The sequence below is a fragment of the Aethalodelphis obliquidens genome, unplaced genomic scaffold (assembly GCF_003676395.1).
Source record: "Aethalodelphis obliquidens isolate GAN/ISIS:26980383/991018 unplaced genomic scaffold, ASM367639v1 scaffold4, whole genome shotgun sequence".
Taxonomy (NCBI): Eukaryota; Metazoa; Chordata; class Mammalia; order Artiodactyla; family Delphinidae; genus Aethalodelphis; species Aethalodelphis obliquidens.
This window is the reverse complement of record NW_020837948.1, coordinates 71,228,795-71,251,424: the sequence shown is the minus strand read 5'-3', so window position 1 is coordinate 71,251,424 and position 22,630 is coordinate 71,228,795. Positions and strand designations below refer to the sequence as shown.

General features: G+C 37.8%; 1 protein-coding gene across 5 annotated transcripts in view; it reads right to left on the bottom strand.

Annotated features, from left to right (window-relative positions):
• The window catches only part of PDE4D (phosphodiesterase 4D), a 1,268,462-nt gene that overhangs the window by 265,476 nt on the left and 980,356 nt on the right, over window positions 1-22,630 (bottom strand). Inside the window, exon 1 of one of the 5 annotated variants that reach the window (XM_027101066.1) lies at window positions 17,489-18,666. The exons of the other annotated variants lie outside the window; for them this stretch is intronic. Within the exon in view, the coding sequence (XP_026956867.1) occupies window positions 17,489-17,553 (65 nt within the window). The 5' untranslated portion in view covers window positions 17,554-18,666. Of the gene's footprint in view, window positions 1-17,488; window positions 18,667-22,630 lie in introns of those variants that run through there. 5 annotated transcript variants of the gene reach the window in all.

The window sequence follows — 22,630 nt, the reverse complement described above, 5'->3', positions numbered from 1 at the left end:
ATTATCATTTCACTTGTGAAAGATTATATACATGTCGTATCTTATACCATTTTGTTAAATGGCCAAAATTCTTACAGCCTCAAACAATAACTTGTATCAAAGAGTAACTTGAGTCTAAACTAACATGAAAACTAAGATTAAAACAGAAACAAGAAAACATTATTAGGCGTTTTCCCCTCCTAATCATAATAAGCTGGCTAACACTTATTTGGTTTGCTGTGTGCCCAGCTTTGTGCCAAGCAAGCACTTTCTATGAAGTCTTTCTAGGAACTCCAAGGGTTGTTTTTCCCTGTGTCCAAGATCACCCAGCTTGTAACTGGAGGAGCCTAGTTTTGAACTTGACCTGAGTTCAGGACCCTCCCCATCTCCCCATGACCTACTGTTGGCAATTCCAAACTTCCTCGAGTTTCAGCTCTATGATGCCATATGCTGTGTTTTCCTAGGGTCTAAAGAAATAGAAATACTTTGAATGAAGTAAAGCAGATAAGGTCTCACATCTAAGTGATCTCAAGGTTTAAAACTAGCCATTAACTTTTACATGGAACAAAAAAGAGTAGCTATAAAGCCATTAAGAACGTGACTATCTGGTCTACTCCTCGCGCAGGAAGCTTAAACAGGCTACGTCAAACTTTCTAAGTGTTTTTGATTTCTTTTTGTAAAATGGATAAAGGGTTTCTTAGATACCTGAGAAAAAAAGAACTGACTTTCTCTCAAAGATTCCAGATTAAATATCTTTATATGCAGCATAACTTTCCACCTACCAACCTACCAGTAAAAGCAACTCCAAGTTACTCAGAGTCCCTCTCCAAACCTGTCTTAAGTCACCAGAATTATTTTGAGGGACTGGCCCTTCTTTTCTTTTTTTTTAACATCTTTATTGGAGTATAATTGCTTTACAATGGTGTGTTAGTTTCTGTTTTATAACAAAGTGAATCAGTTATACATATACACATGTTCCCATATCTCTTCCCTCTTGCGTCTCAGCCCTTATTTTCTAACGATTGATTACTCCTCTTACTCACAACTCATATTTTAAAAGGAATATTTCTTTCTCCCCACCAGTATGGATGAATTTATTCAGGATGCTATCCTGAATCAGAAATCGCTAGGATTGAGACCAAACACTGTAGAAGTTTTCATGGATTGAACTTCCTTTCCCAGCAAACTTTATAGGAAATCACAAGTTCCAACATGAGTTGATATGCAAGGCACTACCTTTGCTTTTATCAGACTACTGAATGTACTCTCTCTTAGCCAGAACAGATTGTCACCCATTTAAAAAGATTGTCCTGAGAGATTTTTTTTTTTCTCTCTTCAAATAGGGTGACATTCCAATTTGGGCACTAAAGAATAGAGAAAGCCAGGGACTGGCGGTCCAGTGGTTAAGAATCCACCTTCCAACGCAGGGTACGCGGGTTTGATCCCTGGTCGGGGAACGAAGATCCCACATGCCACGGGGCAACTAAGCCCGCGCACTGCAGCTACTGAGCCCTCGCGCTCTGGAGCTCTGGAGCCTGCATGCCACAACTAGAGACAAGTCTGCGACACAGCCAAAAATAATAAATGAATGAATAAATAAATATTTTAAGAAAGAATACAGAAAGTCAAAGAAGACTTTGAAAGCAATTTTTATTCAGAAATATTTCAGAAAACAATAGGTATTCATTTGGTATTCAATTAAGTCTTGCTTTGAAGGCTAGAGCTTCTTTATGTGAATTTGAAATTTACAGGGTTGGTTATACCTATGCAATATTCAGGAAGCAGCTGAGCGAACATGAAATGCCTTGAGGGATTGGCACCAAGGGAATTTAGTACTTTAAAGATTTGGGGAAGTCCAGGCTTGCATGTATAGGTCTGTAGTCATACTTTACCCATCTCTTGTGTATACATTCACTCACATAAAAATGGCATGAATCATGGAAGCAAACAGGTTTGGTGCTTTGAATAAATTATCTAGTTTATTGAAGTAAATTATCTAAAATGTTGCTCTGTGTATTGGAAATTTATGACTATTAGGGTACGACACAAGGGTGAAATTTAAAAGAATGAACATCTGTGCTTTATACATGAAATTACCAACAGTTTACAAAGGAAGTCAAATCACCAACAGAACAAAACTAGAAGTAGAAAAGAAAAACCAATTTCAAAACTAGTCATTTAAGAAGGGGTGACCAAAGGTATAATGCTGGGAGAAGCAGGAGATTCAAGTGAGAAATTAATTTGTAATTTAATTAAAATCTTATAAATAAACTTTATAAAGTTTATAAACAAAATCTTATAGTTTTTCTGACTACTGGCTAAAGTTTATAAAAGTTATTTATGGAATTGCCCACAATATGTACTGAAAAGTTACAGTATACTAAATGGGGTAAGTTCTAATGTCAGACTGAGTTCAAAACTAGTTAATATATAGCCAGAGCTGTTATAATTGCACAAAAATACCAGTAGTCCAGATTTTTGATGGAAATAATGTAATAATATGGTTCACTGTGAAAGTCTGATAATAATTTGATATTTTGTTGGCAAACAGGTTTTCCATTGTTGTGTGGTCCCCTTGTATGGCAGCTGTAATCACTAGGGGCAAATCCTTTACACTGAACTACAGTGAGACATGAATGGCATTTTCTTCTGATTTCAATATGGAATCTGGTCTTTGACAGTTCTTTCCAAAGCTCCTGTTAGATCCCTATTTGATGACATGACCTTAGTTAGATTAATGCAGTTGAAGCCACGGATTATGCAAGATGTTTAAAGGAATATAACTGCACTCAACCATGGTAACAGTAAAATGAGTTTATTTACAGAGCTGGCAAAGAAGCTAGTAGCAGTCATTTGTGGAAAGGATAAGTTTATTTCCCTTATTAGTGAAATAGAGCCCTCAAACATTTTTCAAAACTTAACTAGGACCTATAAACACTAAAGTCTCCTGGAGATTATCTGTGAAGACACACATTTTGGCAATAAATTAAACTACGTCAAATGTCAACCTGAGTTATTTTTGTTTAAACTTCATTTCTTCCTATTTTTCTGATGCTCCCTTCTCATGTTCTCTTCCTCTATACATTAAAATTCCCTAGTTTATATATTTTCTGTTTGCAAAATTAAAAGCTAAATTCATCTAAATATGAAAGAAATCTGTTGGTTTTAAAACTTATTTAAATAAAATGAACTTAAATATTTAACTTGGCTGACATGGCCTTGTTAGGAGGTGAGTGAATAAACAATTTACTTAGAATGAAAATATCCCTCTAGCTCAGGGAAAATATTTGGTTTAAAAAAAATCAAATATTCCAGATTTATTTCATATAACCCCACCCCAAATTTAAGCAGTGAGGTTTTTAAATTATTCTGCTCACCACGGGATTTTTGACAGCAACTGAGCCACTTTTAAACTATAAATGTACTTTTATCATGAAAGTAAAAAATATACCAGGGATATAGAAAAATGTTAAAGTAGAAATCCTCTGCCCCACAGGAATAGTTTAGAAAGTCACTGGATTGGAAATTTTATGAAAGTGAGGGCTAATACTTCATCAGTGTCTTTCTAAGAGCCATCAGGGTGCCTGGGGTAGAACTGAGTTAATAAACATCGTTAAGTGAAGCAATGAAAAATGCACGATGGACTTCCTTGGTGCGCAGTGGTTAAGAATCCGCCTCCCAATGCAGGGGACATGGGTTTGAGCCCTGGTCCGGGAAGACCTCACATGCTGCGGAGCAACTAAGCCCGTGCACCACAAATACTGAGCCTGAGCTCTAGAGCCCGCAAGGCACAACTACTGAAGCCCGTGCGCCTAGAGCCCGTGCTCCGCAACAAGAGAGGCCATTGCAGTGAGAAGCCCATGCACCACAATGAAGAGTAGCCCCTGCTCGCTGCAACTAGAGAAAGCCCGCATGCAGCAACGAAGACCCAACGCAGCCCAAAAAAATAAAATTAATTAATTAAAAAAATAAAGTATTAAAAAAAATGCATGTTTACTTTTGCAACTAATAAAAGCTACAGAAAGAAAACTCTTCTTTAAGGACTATACATTTTAAGCTATAGAATCAGATTACATGGTCGAGTGTCTAGAAAATGATCTTGTCTGACACTAAAAACAAATCACTTTCTCAATTACTAAGGATTAGGCCTTAATTTCTTAGCATTCCAAAAAATTTAAATCTAGGTGGTAAAGCTAACAGCAACTTAATAGTGGGGAAAGTGCATAATCCAGGCAGGAACGCTAACCCTGACTTTGGAGGTCAGAGTTCAACTCCATTTGTTAGGGCTCTAGGCCACACTTGGGTCTCTGACTCAGCATCCCAGCTACGGAGTCTGTCTGATGGGACAGCTGTGTTTGGTTTCAAAAGGCTGACAATGAAGCTGGGGTGAGCCTGAAGTGGTGGTCGTGGTCCTCACTCCCAGCAGGTGTCTCAGATGGAGAGACCACTGCATTGATAGAGTTAGAGAAGGTCAGCCACGTCAACTGGCTGATTAACGTGTGCAACACACATCAGCATCTGTACGAGCCATTCACGACTAGTTGATGGTACTGAGATGAGTCACTCAGGCAAGGAGAAGATGTTGAGGAAAACTGGGAAGTGTAGATTCTAGAACAGGAGACTCATGAGGGAATGAGGAAAAGTGTTGAGGCTGAAATTACTAGTGAAAGTGGGAAACTAAGGGTGAAGCCCACAGGAAACAGGCAAACGTCCTCCCCAATCTAATACTTTACAATTCCTTGCCCCAGAGAGTAAATTCTGTCTCCACAACTCACTCAGTACAATCCTTAGCAGAGTGCCATCTATTAAAAGAAAATTAAACATAAAAACAGATTGGAACGTTTTCTTGGTGATGTAAAACCACTCTCCGTTCTCTCTGCATGCACCAGACAGATGTGGAATGCTGCTGATGGGACGAGCACTGTGCTGGGTGCACAGGTACAAAGATGAATAAACCCAGTCTACCCTAAAACCCACTCACAGTCCCAGAGGACAGGCAGGCAAGAAAGCTGACCATTGTTGCAATGCTTCAAGAGCTGTGCTAGAGAAATGGACCCAGTCTCCTGAGAACACATAAAAGGGCATTTTCATTCTGAATGGGGAGGCTAGGAAGGCTTCCCAGAAGAAACGTCCATTGAGGGTGAATCTAAGCAACAGAGTTTGCACATGAAATTTTATTCAAATGATTACGGTAAATTGCAAACAGTTTTAAATGCGCATATAGTCCTATATACCAAACTGTGATCTAAGCAATTAGCATAAATAATTTTTGCCCTGAATTTATATTTCAAACAAAAGTTTGCTTAATTAGCTATACATTAGTGAGAATGAATGAACTACATACAACTACATCGACGCGGGATAAACTCTCAAACATCTATTTGCAGGGGAAAAAAATCCAACCAGCCACAAAAATAGTATTACAAACTGCATTACTCCTTTTACATAACATTGAAAAGTAGAAAATAGTATTCTGTGCTTTTTGATATCAGGATAGTTGTTATACCTGGTGCTGATGGGCAGTGGCTGAAAGGGGCACAGAGGTGGCTGTAGGGTTACTGGTAGCATTATTTTTAATCTGGATGGTGATTATAAGGGTAGCCACTGATAATCAGAATTACTAATTTGTCTTTCTTTCTTTTTCTGGTTTGCAACATCCAAAAAGAGTTGTTATGGTTTATGATACGCACACATGTTTTTCATAGGTGACAAATGACCAAAAACATGTCAAAAATTTCTAAAAAGTATACACGCACATTTGTATGGATGTACAAATCCTGCTTTTGATACAACTTCATTTGCATACAAATTTAATGGCAGAGTTTAGATATAAAGAACTATGAGATCAGGGCTTCCCTGGTGGCGCAGTGGTTGAGAGTCCGCCTGCCAATGCAGGGGACACGGGTTCGTGCCCCGGTCTGGGAAGATCCCACATGCCGCGGAGCAGCTAGGCCCGTGAGCCATGGCCGCTGAGCCTGCGCGTCCGGAGCCTGCGCTCCGCAACCGGAGAGGCCACAACAGTGAGAGGCCCACGTACCGGGAAAAAGAAAAGAATTATGAGATCACCAGGGCCACTTAAATGGCAAACAGCCACACGATGCTCCTCGTCTCTCCGGTGGCATCACCAATTGATGGCAGCACCTCTTCTGAGTCCTAGTGCAGCTCCCAGTACTTCATTCCATGTGGCTACTACTAACTGACCACAGATGAAAACGATAAGCCACCTTGCTTTTAAACAATGAGGACTGGCTAATTCTTTTGTTATTTACATGAGAAAGACCTTACAGTTAAGGACAAATTTCAATGTATTTCTAGGTCAGGGTAAAATTTCACCCCTATGTATGTAAAATGATTTTCCCAATTATAATCACACCTTTATAAAGGCATGTTTGCTAACAGCAAGTTTGCTGCTTTCCGTCTTTTACATTACCATGGAAACACTGATTCATATACAATTAGATGCAATTCTAACAAAAGGACTCAGATAAATAATTAGGAATATTTTTTCCAAGCAGAGATTCAGGGAATCTTTAGTGACCCAGGTTTTTCCCTCAAGGTGGTTAACTGCACCCTCAATCACACTTTTTAACCCAATGTACAGTTGTTAATTATAACCAAGTAATACTTTTACACATTTTTATTGGTAACTACTCATAATAAAATAAGTAGATACCAGAGACAATGGAATACTAATTAACTGCTCTCACGAAACCACTGGACTCACTACATTTCTAGCCTCTATGCTCTTCAGCTCATCCTGAAGCAATCATACTCTGGGCCATAGAAACAGATCTTCTAACCAGATCCCTTTTGTGCCTGTTGTCTTTCTAGAAACAGATGGAGAAAGAGGCTTAAGACCTTTTCTGCTATGCCAGGATGGCAGGATAAACTAAATAGGAGTCCTACCCAGTCTGGGATCTGCTTCAGGAGGAGTAGAAGCAGGCTACAGAGGTTAACAATCTGTGAATTAGGAGATAACAATCTATGAATTACACAACCCAGAATGCATGTCAGGACAAGAGGAGCAAGGGATCTAGAGAGGTAGGGAAGGCCTGGCAGTGAGATAGAGTAACACAGAACCACCAGGAGGCCCCAAGTAGGAAGGTTACATGGAGAAAGTCTTTACACAGATGCATCTACGGATGAAGTCCAGGCTCCCAGCCATTCCTGTGAGATTAACCCCCTGCCTGGACTGCTGCCCTAGAGGATTCTGACCAATTTTTAAATAACTAGATCAGAGGCATTTTAGCTTTCAACTGATTACTTCTTATTCTGCCACCTTCTCTATGTAGTTTACTTCTTTGATCCACCCACCTGAATAGAAGTAAATCTTCTTTGAATCACAGCGTGAATGGGATTTATCCAGAATACCTAGCTTCTGAATAAGTGCTCCGTTTGAGGTGTGCCCAAGAAGACTGCCTTATGGAAAAGAAGCTCTTATAGACTGAATCAGTTTCACACTTAGAGTTCTTGACTATTCAGAAAGTACCACTAATATACAAACTTGAAAAATGCGTAATACAAGCTAACATTTCCTGGTACTCACGAGGAATCAGCTACTGTGCTAAGGACTTTAATTAATTTTAATTGAGTTAACTTATTTGACATATTAACATATATATCATTACTAAAGGTAACATTTAATAATTTTAAAAAGCATGTGAATCCATGAAATTCTCTTATTTACCACGCAACATTGGGCAAGCAAGTCTGCCTCACTAACCTATAAAATGAGGAATGATAAGAATGGGTGCCTCACAGGATTTATGATGGGGACTTCATGGGATAATTCTTGTCAAATGCACAGCCTGGTACCTGCCACACAGAAGCACTTAGTAAATAACAATTACCACGATTTTTATTTCTGTGAAGACTATATTAGGAGAACAGAGAGGAGTGAAGTTACAATTTCAAGACATGGATTTTAGCAACTTAATTAGCTATGTGGCTTCCAAAAAATGTAGTGATCAGAGTTCAGTTATCTGGGCAGGACTTTGGTCAAAGCACTGTCTTAAATTTCCTTCAGGAGATCGCTGAGGTCTCATCTGCCACACCTCTCCGTACATATTCCTCCAATCCAATTTTTTGAGAAGTTATGACAGAATTATCATGGTGTTAGCTAACTTTACAAATATAAGTTTAAGAATTACATTAAAATCCCAAACAAATTATAAATAGAAATGCTTTCACACATTTGGCTGACAAAGTTTTAGCTCTCTATTTCACCTCAAACTTCACGTTTGTTTTTAGAAAATATTTCTCCAACAAAATCTGTTGCCACAAAATCATTGACATTGTTTCTAACCATTTTTCTTGACCCTACTTGACTAGAAATGTTAAGCAAAACTTGTCCACTTCCGAAATATGGTCAGGGGTGGGGAGAATTAGATTATAGGTTATTCTCTGTAGTCCCATTCATTTCCAAGATTTTATGGTTCTAATCATTGGTCCAGTGCCAGAGAGGAAGACAGTGCAATTTATAGTCTGACCAGGGGGAGAGGGTCAATAAATTGAACGCATCAGGAACTAGCGAGATCTCTAGAGAACAAATCTGGGTCAAAGTCCACTTTCTACTTCTCCATCCATCTCTATGGTCCGCGGTGGAAGGCTTGTGTGCAAATCTTGAGAAAGAAGGCAGAAAAATACAAAGATATTTGTTCTTGAGTTGCACATGGTTAAAAGGAGAAACTTGAACAATCTAGGACAGGAAGGAAAGGTATAAAGCAGCAGCCTACTGACCACTTTTGGAATGCCAGGAGGCAGAACCATGGGCGGCCAAAGCAGTGGAGATAGTGGGGAAAAGCAAATAAAACAAGAACAACAACAACAGCAAATGTGGGATTTAGAATTAGACCATGTCTCCTTCAGCACTGCTATTTAAATACAAGTTTTGTCTCATATAGTTGTTATGAAGACATAATGAGCTACCTCATGTACAGCACCAAGTCCAGTGTCTGACAAACAGTAGGTGCTCAATATTGTACAGCTGTCCTCATTACAATGGTCACCACTCCAATTACCACTATAGACTTTGGAGCTGCTGTCCTAGCTAGCTGGTGATCTAGCTGCCAATCAGTTACCTGCTGTTCCACCACAAAGCGGTATCAGATGAAATATTACAGCAGTGGCTGTCTGTATGCCAGAATGCCATTGGTTAAAAGTTGACACATTCTGCAGGAATTTATCCTAACTAAAATAGCATCGGTCATATAAATCCCTTCACACAAAGAAGAAATTCTGTACCACACTGCAGTGGAATGAAATCATGGATGTTAGGAATTATTATTTTCTGTATTGCATATATACATGAATATTTCATACATATTCATTTTAGAAAGTTGAATTTCTTAACTTGAATGTATTTTAAACAGGACAGAGAATTAGGCACAATGGGAACACTCTTCTATGTGAAGCTTGAAAACAATTACATATTGAAACTATGTTTTATGAAACCTTTCTTTTAACAGGTCACACTGGTGCCATCTCTACAATTCAGAATGAATATTTTGCAATATAAAATGAAAAAAGACCATGAAGTCACTTACTAGCAGTTTTCAAATATCATAAAGGAGAATCTACTTATCTACTGATTCACTACCCCTGATAACTAGGAAGAAATAGGTTAAAATTTAAGCAAGGGAGACTAGTATTAGATGTAAACAAAACGTCAGAACTGTGCAGGTTTTAAAACATCAGCACTTTTCCAGTAGGGAAGCTTTGGAAGCTGTAATCCTGGTGTGCATATATTCTACACCTAGTTTCTAGTTTTTTAATTTCTTGTGTTCCCTCACCTAACAGAGAAATGGAAAGACTTGAAGTTGACTTTCTGTATCCTTTGGCAGAAGTTCTTAGTGCTGAGATGAGGGGGAGAAACCCCCCCCACAAAAAAAACAAACAAGAAAACCCCACTACCACATTCGAGTTCATTATTGGAGCTTTTGCCAGAAGGTGGCAGTGTAATTAAACAGGGCAGGGTGCCAGATGGTGGATGTCTGGTTCAAAATGGGATGGAGTTCTTCCGGCCTCCCCTCTGACCATCCCTCTTACTTCTCTAACCATTTCTTCAGCTCTTTCCCACAATCTTTCCCTTATTGTTTCTCACTTTTCTCTGAAGAGCAACTTAGCTTAGCTTCCCCATTTCAACCCTCACGCATCACCCAGGATGCTCCTAGGAGAGCCAACCCCCACGGAAGGCTGAAGGTAGATAATAAACATATATCATTCATACCTCCCCTGTTATGCTAAGAGCTGCATCCATAGGTTCTGGACTTCTACCTATTCTCCATCCTTCTGAAGGACTTCTGAGTTTAGGCCAAACTTGACCACAGAGCAAGGCATTTAGAGAGCTGAGACACATCACAGGCATGGCCTCCCATTAGTTACGTTTATGTGGTTACACTTAATAGTACCTTATCCAGGCTCACTGTCTTTGGTCTTTGTGCCTCTGTGATACGCCAGGCTTCCTGTAGGCTCGGATCCCTGGAGAGACTTGGTGCTTTTGGCTAGAGCATCCTTTACTTCTACTATCCATTTTCTAATATATCTTCTCAAGAGATAAAACACCTCTGTTTTATCTCTTGAGAAGTTGGATAATCTCTGGAGGAGTTCCGTTAAAAACCTACGTTGGCTTTTCATTAAGACTGTGCTTTCTTTCTGACTATATTCTTCACCAACCTAGTTAATAGCAACCAGGTCCCATTCTTGTTACCTTTATCCAGGCTTTTGCAATTCTATATGTTTAGTATTTCTATTATTCAGAATATTTATACATATCTCTCAGGCATCTTTCCCTAAGGAAAATCTCCTTGAACCTCTTCAGCTTCATATTAGAATCTACTTTACTCAATCTTGCTAGTAACAGTTGGATGGATCCATGACTAACTACTCCTATACCCATGATTGCGTTCATATCTTCACTCCTTCTGATAAAGTTCACTACATGATTGGAATGACTGACAGAGGGACTAATAAGACCTTATTAGGTAAAAACCTATGCTGAAAGGCAGGTTTTAGTGATGGGGCAAACACCATGGTGTTGGGGAAGAAAAGAGTAGAGTTACAGGTCGGAGTAAGTGTTGCTGCACACGTAACCACAGCCAGTTCTATTCATGTGGAGTCTATAGATTGCAGTGTAGCTAAGGAGAGTGCTGCACAGGGCAATTTAACCTATGACCTTTAGTCACCAGTGACATGATAGAAAATGTGGTCGAAAACCCCATTTTGTCAATACCCAAACTAAAGAAACACCTTTCTTCTAAACAATTCAATACCAATTCAGCATTTCTTTATCAACTGCCATGCTGTATTCCTGACGTCCACTATCTGTATATGTAATAAACAAATATTTTCCCACCCAAAACAAGTTTAAAATAGATTTGTAAAAAATAAGATGCTAAATAAAATGAGTGGATCTTAACTATAACTCTTCTGTGATTTCCCAGAAATGAGAATTTTCCCCTAATGTTAAAGTCTTTCAAGTCTTTGAACTGTCGTTATTTGAATTTCCCAGGAAGTTTAATTACCAGCAAGTTTATCCCAGTCCACAAAGGGATACGGAAAACACAAATGACTCTCCAGCGGCAGTGTAGCACTACAGAAAGTAGAACTATAAAGGATCACAGTAGTTTATTAGCAAAGTGGTTTTCAAAAAAGCTCTTTAAAGGTACTGCAAGGGTGGGGAGTAAAGGTGCTAGCTCAGTGGTTGTTTTATTGTTATATGTATGTTTACAGATTTTTACTTATATATACCATACATATATACTTTAAAAAATTTATCTCTATATACCAAATATAAACATACAATTTTAAATGTTTTGTACACATTTCCTTATTTATATTAGCATATCATTTGTAAAAAGTGTTCATTGAAAATATATGTTTGAAATTCACTGATCTAGCTCATTCCCTTTATTTGACAGGTGAGTAAACCTGGCTATAGAGGGACTAGGTGGCTTCTCCAGGGACACAAAGCAAGTTAGACGTAGAGTGGACAAACGGCTTTCTCAGAGACTTTAAAGAGTAAACCTATCTGTGATCCACTCTGTGCTTCCCTGGCATTAAAACATTTTTTATGTCTTAAATTATATTCAAGGTATCTTAACCACTTCTCTTCAAAGCTGTTTATCTCTAGGTGTATTATATACCAGATATGATACAAACTTAGGTAATAGGATCAAAAAAGTTTATTGCAGGTTCAAAACTCTGAACCAATCTTGAAAATAGTCACTTCCCTAAGCCAAGTCAGTGCATACTGAACAGGCAGAAAGTATGCAAATTCCATTTGTCTTCCCATTTACAAAAGCCTGTAAGATAAAAGATGTAAAAAGGAAGATTTTGTACCTTTTTCAAAGCTGACTTAAAACAGTATGAAACTTCATACGAAGCCTGAGACATAGTACTTGTTTCTTACCTGAAGCCTTACAGAGCTTGGAGAGAACAAAGTAAAACTTGCTAATGTCATTGGAAAGATGATCTATCTATTCAGAACTGAGAAGCACTGACTTTTGCTTCTTATTTCTCTTTAATAGGGAAGAGAGAACCTTCTTTTCTACCAGTAGAAAATAATTACAAAAGCTTTTCAAATAGTCATTTTTCAATGCCCAACATCAGCCTTAAACTTTGTAGGCTATCATACCTATCAAAAGACAACTTCCAATTTACTTCTTTAATAGCCCAACATCTAACCAAATATTTTAGTGCATTTAGATATAGTCACAAGATGAATAATTTTACAGTCATTAAAAATGATAGTTAGATAGACAGCAGAGGGAGGCAACATGCTGAAATAAAAGGAGCACTGCTAATCTTGAGAACGAAAGAAGGAACTGGAGGAATCAGGCTCCCTGACTTCAGACTATACTACAAAGCTACAGTTATCAAGACGGTATGGTACTGGCACAAAAACAGAAAGATAGATCAATGGAACAGGATAGAAAGCCCAGAGATAAACCCATGCACATATGGACACCTTATCTTTGATAAAGGAGGCAGGAATGTACAGTGGAGAAAGGACAGCCTCTTCAATAAGTGGTGCTGGGAAAACTGGACAGGTACATGTAAAAGTATGAGATTAGATCACTCCCTAACACCATACACAAAAATAAGCTCAAAATGGATTAAAGACCTAAATGTAAGGCCAGAAACTATCAAACTCTTAGAGGAAAACATAGGCAGAACACTCTATGACATAAATCACAGCAAGATCCTTTCTGACCCACCTCCTAGAGTAATGGAAATAAAAACAAAAATAAACAAATGGGACCTAATGAAACTTCAAAGCTTTTGCACAGCAAAGGAAACCATAAACAAGACCAAAAGACAACCCTCAGAATGGGAGAAAATATTTGCAAATGAAGCAACCGACAAAGGATTAATCTCCAAAATTTACAAGCAACTCATGCAGCTCAATAACAAAAAAACAAACAACCCAATCCAAAAATGGGCAGAAGACCTAAATAGACATTTCTCCAAAGAAGATATACAGACTGCCAACAAACACATGAAAGAATGCTCAACATCATTCATCATTAGAGAAATGCAAATCAAAACTACCATGAGATATCATCTCACACCAGTCAGAATGGCCATCATCAAACAATCTAGAAACAATAAATGCTGGAGAGGGTGTGGAGAAAAGGGAACACTCTTGCACTGCTGGTGGGAATGTGAATTGGTTCAGCCACTATGGAGAACAGTATGGAGGTTCCTTAAAAAACTACAAATAGAACTACCATATGACCCAGCAATCCCACTACTGGGCATATACCCTGAGAAAACCAAAATTCAAAAAGAGTCATGTACCAAAATGTTCATTGCAGCTCTATTTACAATAGCCCGGAGATGGAAACAACCTAAGTGCCCATCATTGGATGAATGGATAAAGAAGATGTGGCACATATATACAATGGAATATTACTCAGCCATAAAAGAAACGAAATTGAGCTATTTGTAATGAGGTGGATAGACCTAGAGTCTGTCATACAGAGTGAAGTAAGTGAGAAAGAGAAAGACAAATACCGTATGCTAACACATATATATGGAATTTAAGAAAAAAAAATGTCATGAAGAACCTAGGGGTAAGGCAGGAATAAAGACGCAGACCTCCTAGAGAACGGACTTGAGGTTATGGGGAGGGGGAAGGGTGAGCTGTGACAGGGCGAGAGAGAGTCATGGGCATATACACACTAACAAACGTAGTAAGGTAGATAGCTAGTGGGAAGCAGCCGTATGGCACAGGGATATTGGCTCGGTGCTTTGTGACAGCCTGGAGGGGTGGGATAGGGAGGGTGGGAGGGAGGGAGACACAAGAGGGAAGACATATGGGAACATATGTTTATGTATGACTGATTCACTTTGTTATAAAGCAGAAACTAACACACCGTTGTAAAGCAATTATACCCCAATAAAGATGTTAAAAAAAAAAAAAAAAAAAGAGCACTGCTTCTGAAGTAGACTGACTTGGGTTCAATCCCAGCCCTCCCTGGCAGTTAAAGGGCCCTGTTCAAGTTATTTTAGCACTTAGGTTCATTTCTTCATCTGTAAAATATGGGTTAACAACTCCTTCCCTTCAATTTTGTTATACGGACTAAATAAGATACTGTATGTAAAATTCTCTACAGAGTCCACATTCACAAGGGATACTCAATAAAATGAAAGCTAGAAGTATTATTATTACAAAAGTACACGCTGCCATGTAAATGAAGAAGCAGAGCACAGAATTTACAACTGTTCAAGATATGTAAGTTAAGTGAAAAATGAGAATAGTTGAGGATGGGATAGTGGGGGTTATAAGTAATTTTCCCTCCAAAATATTATTGTTGTTACATCTTTTTATTCTCAATTAGAAAACTAGTAGTTTTAGTCTACTCAAGTACTCTTACTATGATCATGAGGCCAAAATAAGAATTCTCAGCCAGCCCGAACTTTTATAACCTTAGGAGGAGAGAGTTAATAGAAAAGAGAAATCATTTATTGATCTGAGAAGCAATGTTATTCAGAAAATCACATCTGTACAGTATTGGAATGCTTATCTGCCATACCTTAGACACTGAGCAAATTGTTGTTTACCAGATATACAGACATCTACACATATAAAGATGTGCTACAGGGAGATCAGCTCGGTGCTTTGTGACCACCTAGAGGAGTGGGGTAGGGAGGGTGGGAAGGAGACACAAGAGGGAGGAGATATGGGGATATATGTATATGTATAGCTGATTCACTTTGTTATAAAGCAGAAACTAACACACCATTGTAAAGCAATTATACTCCAATAAAGGTGTTAAAAAAAAAGATGTGCTAAAAGCTACCTAGTATATATTCTTGTTATACAATACTTTAAATTTATATATATTTACAATATTATATAATCAGGAAACAGATTAATTTCAGGATTATTTTAATCTTATTTTTGGAAATTAATAGAATTTTAACTATAAGTAAGGTGTGTTTTTTAAGTAGATGAATTAAGAGGAAGGGTATATAATATCATTAGGAGTTTGCCATGTAATCTCCTAATCAGATGTATACGTATACACATACACATGTATATTTCCTCTATACACCTGATGTATAATCTATGTAGATTCTACTATTTAAAAATATAAATATAAATAAATAAATGTGTGCATAGAATTTGAGTGATAAAAGGGATAATAAAACAGTTAAACTAATTACAGCAATTACAATCTCAGGTCAAATGATTTAGAGGTAGCAGTGATATACCTAAACAGTCATATTATTAATAAGACAGATGTAAGATTAATAACTGGGAGTTTCCGTAGTGTGCCACTAGGAATCATCAGCATAAAGAGAGACATTTATTTCTTACATAAACACCATTCTGACCCAAACACTATGCAAACTATTTAAAATTAAATGGAACAATATACACATTCATAAATCAATATTTTTAAAAATATACTTTGAATTGTGGCCCTATTTATCTATGATGATACCATTTATAATTTAGAATAATAAAATAGAACAGTTGTGGATTAAAACAGACCATGACACTCTCGGAGGAGTAAAGGATGTCAATGTTACTAGACTCCTGAAATGAACTAACTGTTACTGATTGATTGAACCCTGAATCTGGAAATGTCTCCCAGCATTTTAGGCAAAAATAAGAAATAGGTTGGTTAAATACTATTTATTCACATATAAGAGGATAGAAATCACAGGTGAATTTTATAAATTCTGATCACCCATTTATATTAGAGATTTACATTAGCTATGGTAACTAATAGAAGGTTTCTAAGTATTTCCCAGTATTTATTACTTGGTGTAAAAGAGCCATACGAATTTGTTTGCAGATGCAACCTTTTCTTTAAATAAACTCAAGGAGGAATTTATTGCACATATTTATTTAAAAGATCACAAGTGATATGAGATGAAATCTGCATCTATAGTTTATTAAAACTCACAGAAATACCACTGAAGGGACAACTCTTGATTCTAGTCCCCTAGAAAACACTAGTACAATAACAGCAAATGATAACCCAATCACATAAATGTGGACTGAATTCCTTATGCAAATAACGTAAGTATTTATTTGTGTATTTGCCTGCTCACATAATTATATGTAATACATTTTACCTGCCTGCTTCCATTCTATCCCCAACACCTGCCTTCAATCATTGCTTTTAATTCTCCTGTCTGAAGGATTATTTCCATTTCAAAAAGTGAGTTTATTTATTTATTTACAATCAATCACTAAGATAAACAAAGTAAAATTAACCTCTGAAACAGCCATAAAAACATTTTTGTAAATAACTATTTTAGACACAAAAATTACTTTATTGAGAAACTATTCCTTAAGGACCATGTGTGTATGACCACATCAAACAATATTGAGGAAACAGTAGAATTAAATATTGCAATAAACTGAAATTAACATACTTTTTGTTAGGATGAAAACACTAAAATTACCAAAAAACATAATTATCAGGGAACACTATACTAACAAAATAAAACGTAGCAGATCCCTGAATGATAAGCAACTTGATATACATTTAGTCATAGTTAAATTCAAGTTGGTTCATATGATTAAAATATATGACGTTATTAATTACGCTAACACACATGTGCTAAAAGCCAAGGTACTACTTTTAAAGACCATGACAAAGACTGTCAACTACCAGCCTGCTTGCATCAGGCAAGAAAGATAAGAAAACACACAGCCTGATCAGGCAGTGAAAAACGACAAGTTTTCATTTTCTAAACTCCCAACGTTTTTTGCGAGTTTCCTTCCTCTTCTAAAAATTGTCACCAGATGAATTGCTATGGTCCACGTGGAGTTAAAAAAAAAAGTGTGAGCGCCACTGTTTTTAAAACAGACAAAATCAGGCACAAAATAGAGAATGAAAGTGTCACCAACAGTGTGCTCTTTCTTACAAAGCCTTAACACCACACTTAACTCTTGAAGCTCCGAGTCAGCAATTACTAAATACTCCACTATTACGTCAATCTTAAAAGGAAAGAAGGGGAGAAGCAGGAGAGAAAAGCACGTTACCACACTCCCTCCGAAGTCCTCAGGGAACTTGTAGACCGGGATCTTGGCTTCATAATAATGCTCATTTTGGAGGAAAAAAAAAAAAGAAAAAATCTTCAAGTATTCTGATTAATACATTTCAGCTGTATTTTGAAAAAGATGGCTTGAAATATACTCCATTTCCAAAGGAGGTTGTTTGAAGAAATCCAAATTTCCCGGAGTCCAACTCCTGCCTCCAGTCCAGAACTGAGGGAGGCTTCTAAGACATAGGAGCTTTTTCCTCTTTCATACCGAATTTACACCAGCACCGGGCTGTTCTTAAGTGACAGTTTGTTTTCTGTTTTGCATTGCCAAGGGAGGAACTGGATTTTGAATCTATTCTTCATCTGGTCACAAGGGCAACCAACACAGTGAAAGAGCCACTTGATCGCATCCTTTTTACAATTCCGCAATAAAAGGTTTAAAGATTTCTGACACTCTAAAAGTGCTCAGGTAGAGAGAAAGGAAACGAAAATGACCGCGAGGTACAGTAACACCACAGAGCTGTCAGTGAAGTTCCATTTCAGGGCGACCACAGGAAAACACTCTTCTCCGGGGGGAGCCAATAAGTCATGGAGGGAACAAAGCTCTCCACACTTGAGCTGGGCTCGCTGCTGTACCTGTGAACGTAATTTCCGTTGTGTCCCCTGCTTAGAATCTGACTCCAAGCCTTTGTGAATGAGAACTATCATTCAATCTCACCAGGCAGAAACTATTCCTCAAGGGCTGTATGACGTCTGTAGGAAGGCAGTTCAAAACATCGCAGGGAAGTGAGAGGGGGAAAAAAAAGACCTGGCGCCCAGCCAGCCTCGTCAATTGCTGAAACTTATAAAGCTTCGCCGCAGATAGCACCAGAGACCTGGAGTGTAAACCAGCCAAGCAGGCAGAAGACATCACAAAATTTATAAATCCATTTCCTCATCTGGGCAATGAGGTGTCTGTGTTATTCAGGGTAAGATTCCCTGAGCACCTTCATAAGGAACACACCCCTTTTCCACAGACTTGTTTATCCTCCCTCAAAAAAAAAAAAAATCATTTTCTCAAAGTCTGGCACTGAAAACTAAAATTTCTAGTCAAAAGCAAAGTTGAGAGGACTTGGGGAACTTAGCAGCTGTTCATTTTGAGTCCATTTAATGAAATGTCACACTTTGGGTTTGGTTGTAGAGACACAAACTGCCTCTTAAAAATCCAACAGAACGTAGCAGGCAACGTTGCATCAGGTCATGCTGTGATGTTTAAACTGAAAAATCTAATGAATTTCTGCTGGACAAGTGGCTACATGTACTGAGGCTGTTTTCTTGCACAATGTTTTCTAAACCTTATTTCATTTTGAAAATCATATGCAAATTGCATTGATTTATATATACCAAGACTCTGGGTTTGCAAATTCCTAACAGTCCTCAGTAAGGAATGAAGCTTATATCATATCACCTCAACATCTCTTATTGTGAAGACTAATCCCTGCCCCACCTCCTACATTTGAAATAAAAACTTTTCTATTATAGTAAACATAATTAAACCTACCCATTTTGAAAACAAACTTCTGGTTACCAAGGGGGAAACGTTGGGGAGAGGGATAAATTAGGAGCTTGGGATTAACATATACACACTACTGTATATAAATAGATAACCAACAAGGACCTACTGTATAGCACAGGGAACTCTACTCAATATTCTGTAATAATTTATATGGGATAAGAATCTAAAAAAGACTAAATATGTATATGTATAACTGAATCACTTTGCTGTACACCTGAAACTAGCATGACATTGCAAATCAGCTATACTCCAATAAAAATTTTAAAAACACACAAAAAACAAACAAACAAAACAATTCAAATTGCTTCTAGGAGAAGAGGATTTGACCTCCCTCCCCATCCCTCTAAACATCTGCACCGAGGATATATATTTCTCTGGGTGTGCCAACTTCAGTTATTTTGGATGTGAACTATCAAATGAAAAATAATTTAAGCATTCTGATTTCTTAAGTGACATTAGTTAGTACGTTGGTTCTCTAGTCTGACGTGAACTTGGTATTTATTTAGCATTTGCAGGCAGGATGTTTTAGCGCAATTGTGACCCACCCAAAGGACTTGGAAAATTAATGTAGTAAGGCATCCCGCCAGACCTCTGGCTGCTCATTACAACAAACACTTCAGCTCCTCCCCTGGTCACACTTCAAGGTGCATTTATTATTTAGTCTCTTCTGAGTGACCCTCAGGACTCTTCAGGTAAATACCAATAAATTGCTTGACATATAGTTATCTCCTTAAGCTTTTCAGTTTTCCTATGACTATTCAGGGGCCTTCATGGATTCTTGGCTCTGTTCCGTGTTTAACATGTTGCTGCCACTTTAAGGCAGGTTAACCAATCACATCTTTTCAGAAATTCAAAAGAAAGCTGAGGGAGCTACTCAGGGGGCTTACAAAAAGAGGTTTATCTTTTTTTCTTGGAATTTTAATGTGGGGGAAAAACAAAACCCAGACTGAGTAAAAGTAACTAACTACTATTACTTATTTGAAGCACTGTTTTCTATCATGCAAGGTCCAGCAAATATCTTCTAACTGTCATTTCAGAAAGAAAATGACAGTGATCACAAAATGTAATGTCTGAATGTTGTGTGTTAAACTCTCCTGAAATAGTCAGTCCTGTGCTCCACCATCCACCAGAAGGCTCTCTGTCCCAGTGAGATTACTTAGCCCACCGGCACTCCCTTCCCTGTCACAAACACATCTTTAACCTCTTTAGGTTAGTGCTGTCCTGTGTGCTGCTCAATGTTACACGTATTCCAAGAATCTATCTCTGAAAATCCTAGCCCACTTGTTGGGTATCTCCTAAACACTGTGTAACAGTCCCTTAATGACTAATATATCATCCCTGTGCCCAAAGAAACTGAGTTTAAGTAGCAGGGAATCTGACAACATATGAGACTAACCAGAAGATTCAAAGCTTCCTGGATCCCTACTTCAAGGTTGCCATTACAGAAAAAGACAGATACACAATAGTACCAGGCCATGGAGATTGAAATTTTTACTTTTGCTCTTACCCCTAACATTTAAGGTAGTGACAGGGGACTTCCCTGGTGGTCCAGTGGTAAAGAATCTGCCTTCCAATGCAGGAGACGTGGGTTCGATCCCTGGTTGGGGAACTAAGATCCCACATGCCAAGGGGCAACTAAGCTCGCGTGCCACAACTACTGTGCCTGCGCTCCTCAACTAGAGAGCCCGTATGCCACAAACTACAGAAACCATGCGCTCTGGCGCCACAACTAGAGAGAAGCCTGTATGCTGCAACGAAGAACCCAAGTACCACAACAAAAGAGCCCACATGCCTCAGTGAAGATCCTGCATGCGGCAACTAAGACCTGACACAGCCAAAATTAATTAATTAAATTTAATAAATATTTAAAAAGTGCTAAAACAAGGTAGTGACAAAATAATAATAATTTTCAAAAACCCTAATAATACTTGCTGAATATTACAGTGTTTTCTCCATCCTAAGGCAATTTTTTCACAGGGAAATTTCTTTTTTTTTTTTACATCTTTATTGGAGTCACAGGGAAATTTCTTAAATAATGTTTTATATGTTGACTATCACATAATTTTCCTCTGAAAAGCTCCTCAGAATGGAGGGATATAGTTCTGCTCCCAATGCCAAACATTCCTGTTAGTATACAAATATATGATAGTGTATAAGATGGCTAACGTGGATGCCTGAATCTGAGGAGAGTGGACTTCAGGAACCATGAGGCACTTGTCTGGATGGCTTTGAAGAGCATACATTTAATCTAGAAGCTGCTATGATTTCTAGCATTTCCCCGATGCACTAAATTGTATAGTGTTGTATAAACCTCTGTTTGACTATTGTCACCACAACATTTCAAAGGACTGTACTACAAATGTTTATGTTCACTGAGGTCATCCAACCGTATACATTTGGTTGAATCAAACCACTGTGCAGTATGATGTTTCCTAAACTTCAGGCATCTGGACACAACCTCTACAACTCTGCCATACTGGCATCTATACCATCTATACCTTTACTCACTAGATATTTTTCTTCATTGACTCACTTTTTTTAACTTAACATAAATTTAAATGATAACTTTATTTGATAAATGGGTTTGATATGCTGATTACATTTTCCCCCCAATATAAGTATTAATAGAAAAAAAAAGGTCCAACTATCACTGAAAATCTCTCTCATACTAATTGGTGTCACAAGGCAATATGGGCAACACTCCTGTGGAAAGCACCAGTTGCATGCAACTAGACTGGGTGCACCCTAAACATGATCCCCTTCTCTTATTCAATGGTGAGCACGACTTATGGGACTAAGGACGTTTACCAAAAGCCAAGAGTTAAACATAAAACAGTAACTGAAACCAACTGAATGAACGGTTAAGGAATGATTTTACTATACAATCCAAGTTTTTTCAGATATTATTACTTTGAAATACTCTGCCCACTTTCAAATCTTCTCTGAGTAAACTCTTATTTTCAGATTACAACAGATCTGTCATGAGCAGATTTTTGAGAACCATGCTATGATCTAACAATATATGCAGGCCTGTTAAATGTGCTTAAATTCAGGACTGTATATATGTCAACTAACTTTTTAGGAAAAAATGACCATGGATCTGCAGGGTTTTGTTTTTTGTTTTTGATTACAGTTTCCTGGCATTCTACACTGTACTCTAATATTATAAAAACAAGACATTTTGAAATCTTGCACCACTTCCTCCTTATTGAGGAATAATGTGGTATTTCCTTTATCTGGAGGGGAATCTGGAGCAGATTTTGAGCTGTTTCTACTATCTTACTACACTCACTAAGTATACATTTGGATTCAAGGACTTTTCTATAAGCATAAATGTCTTTGGAGCTAAATTCCTTAACTCCGAGGAAAAGCTCAAAGTATTACATTTTGAAGGCTTCTGACCTTCAGGTTTCCTACCTCTTTTGTAAAATGTCAGGTTAGAACAATAATTATCATGATTTGATGTAATCCCACTTGTCTTATTTTGCTTTTGTTGCCTGTGCTTTTGGTGTCCTATCTAAAAAATCATTGCCAAGACCAACGTCAAGGAGTTTTTCCCTATTTTCTTCTAGGAATTTTACAGTT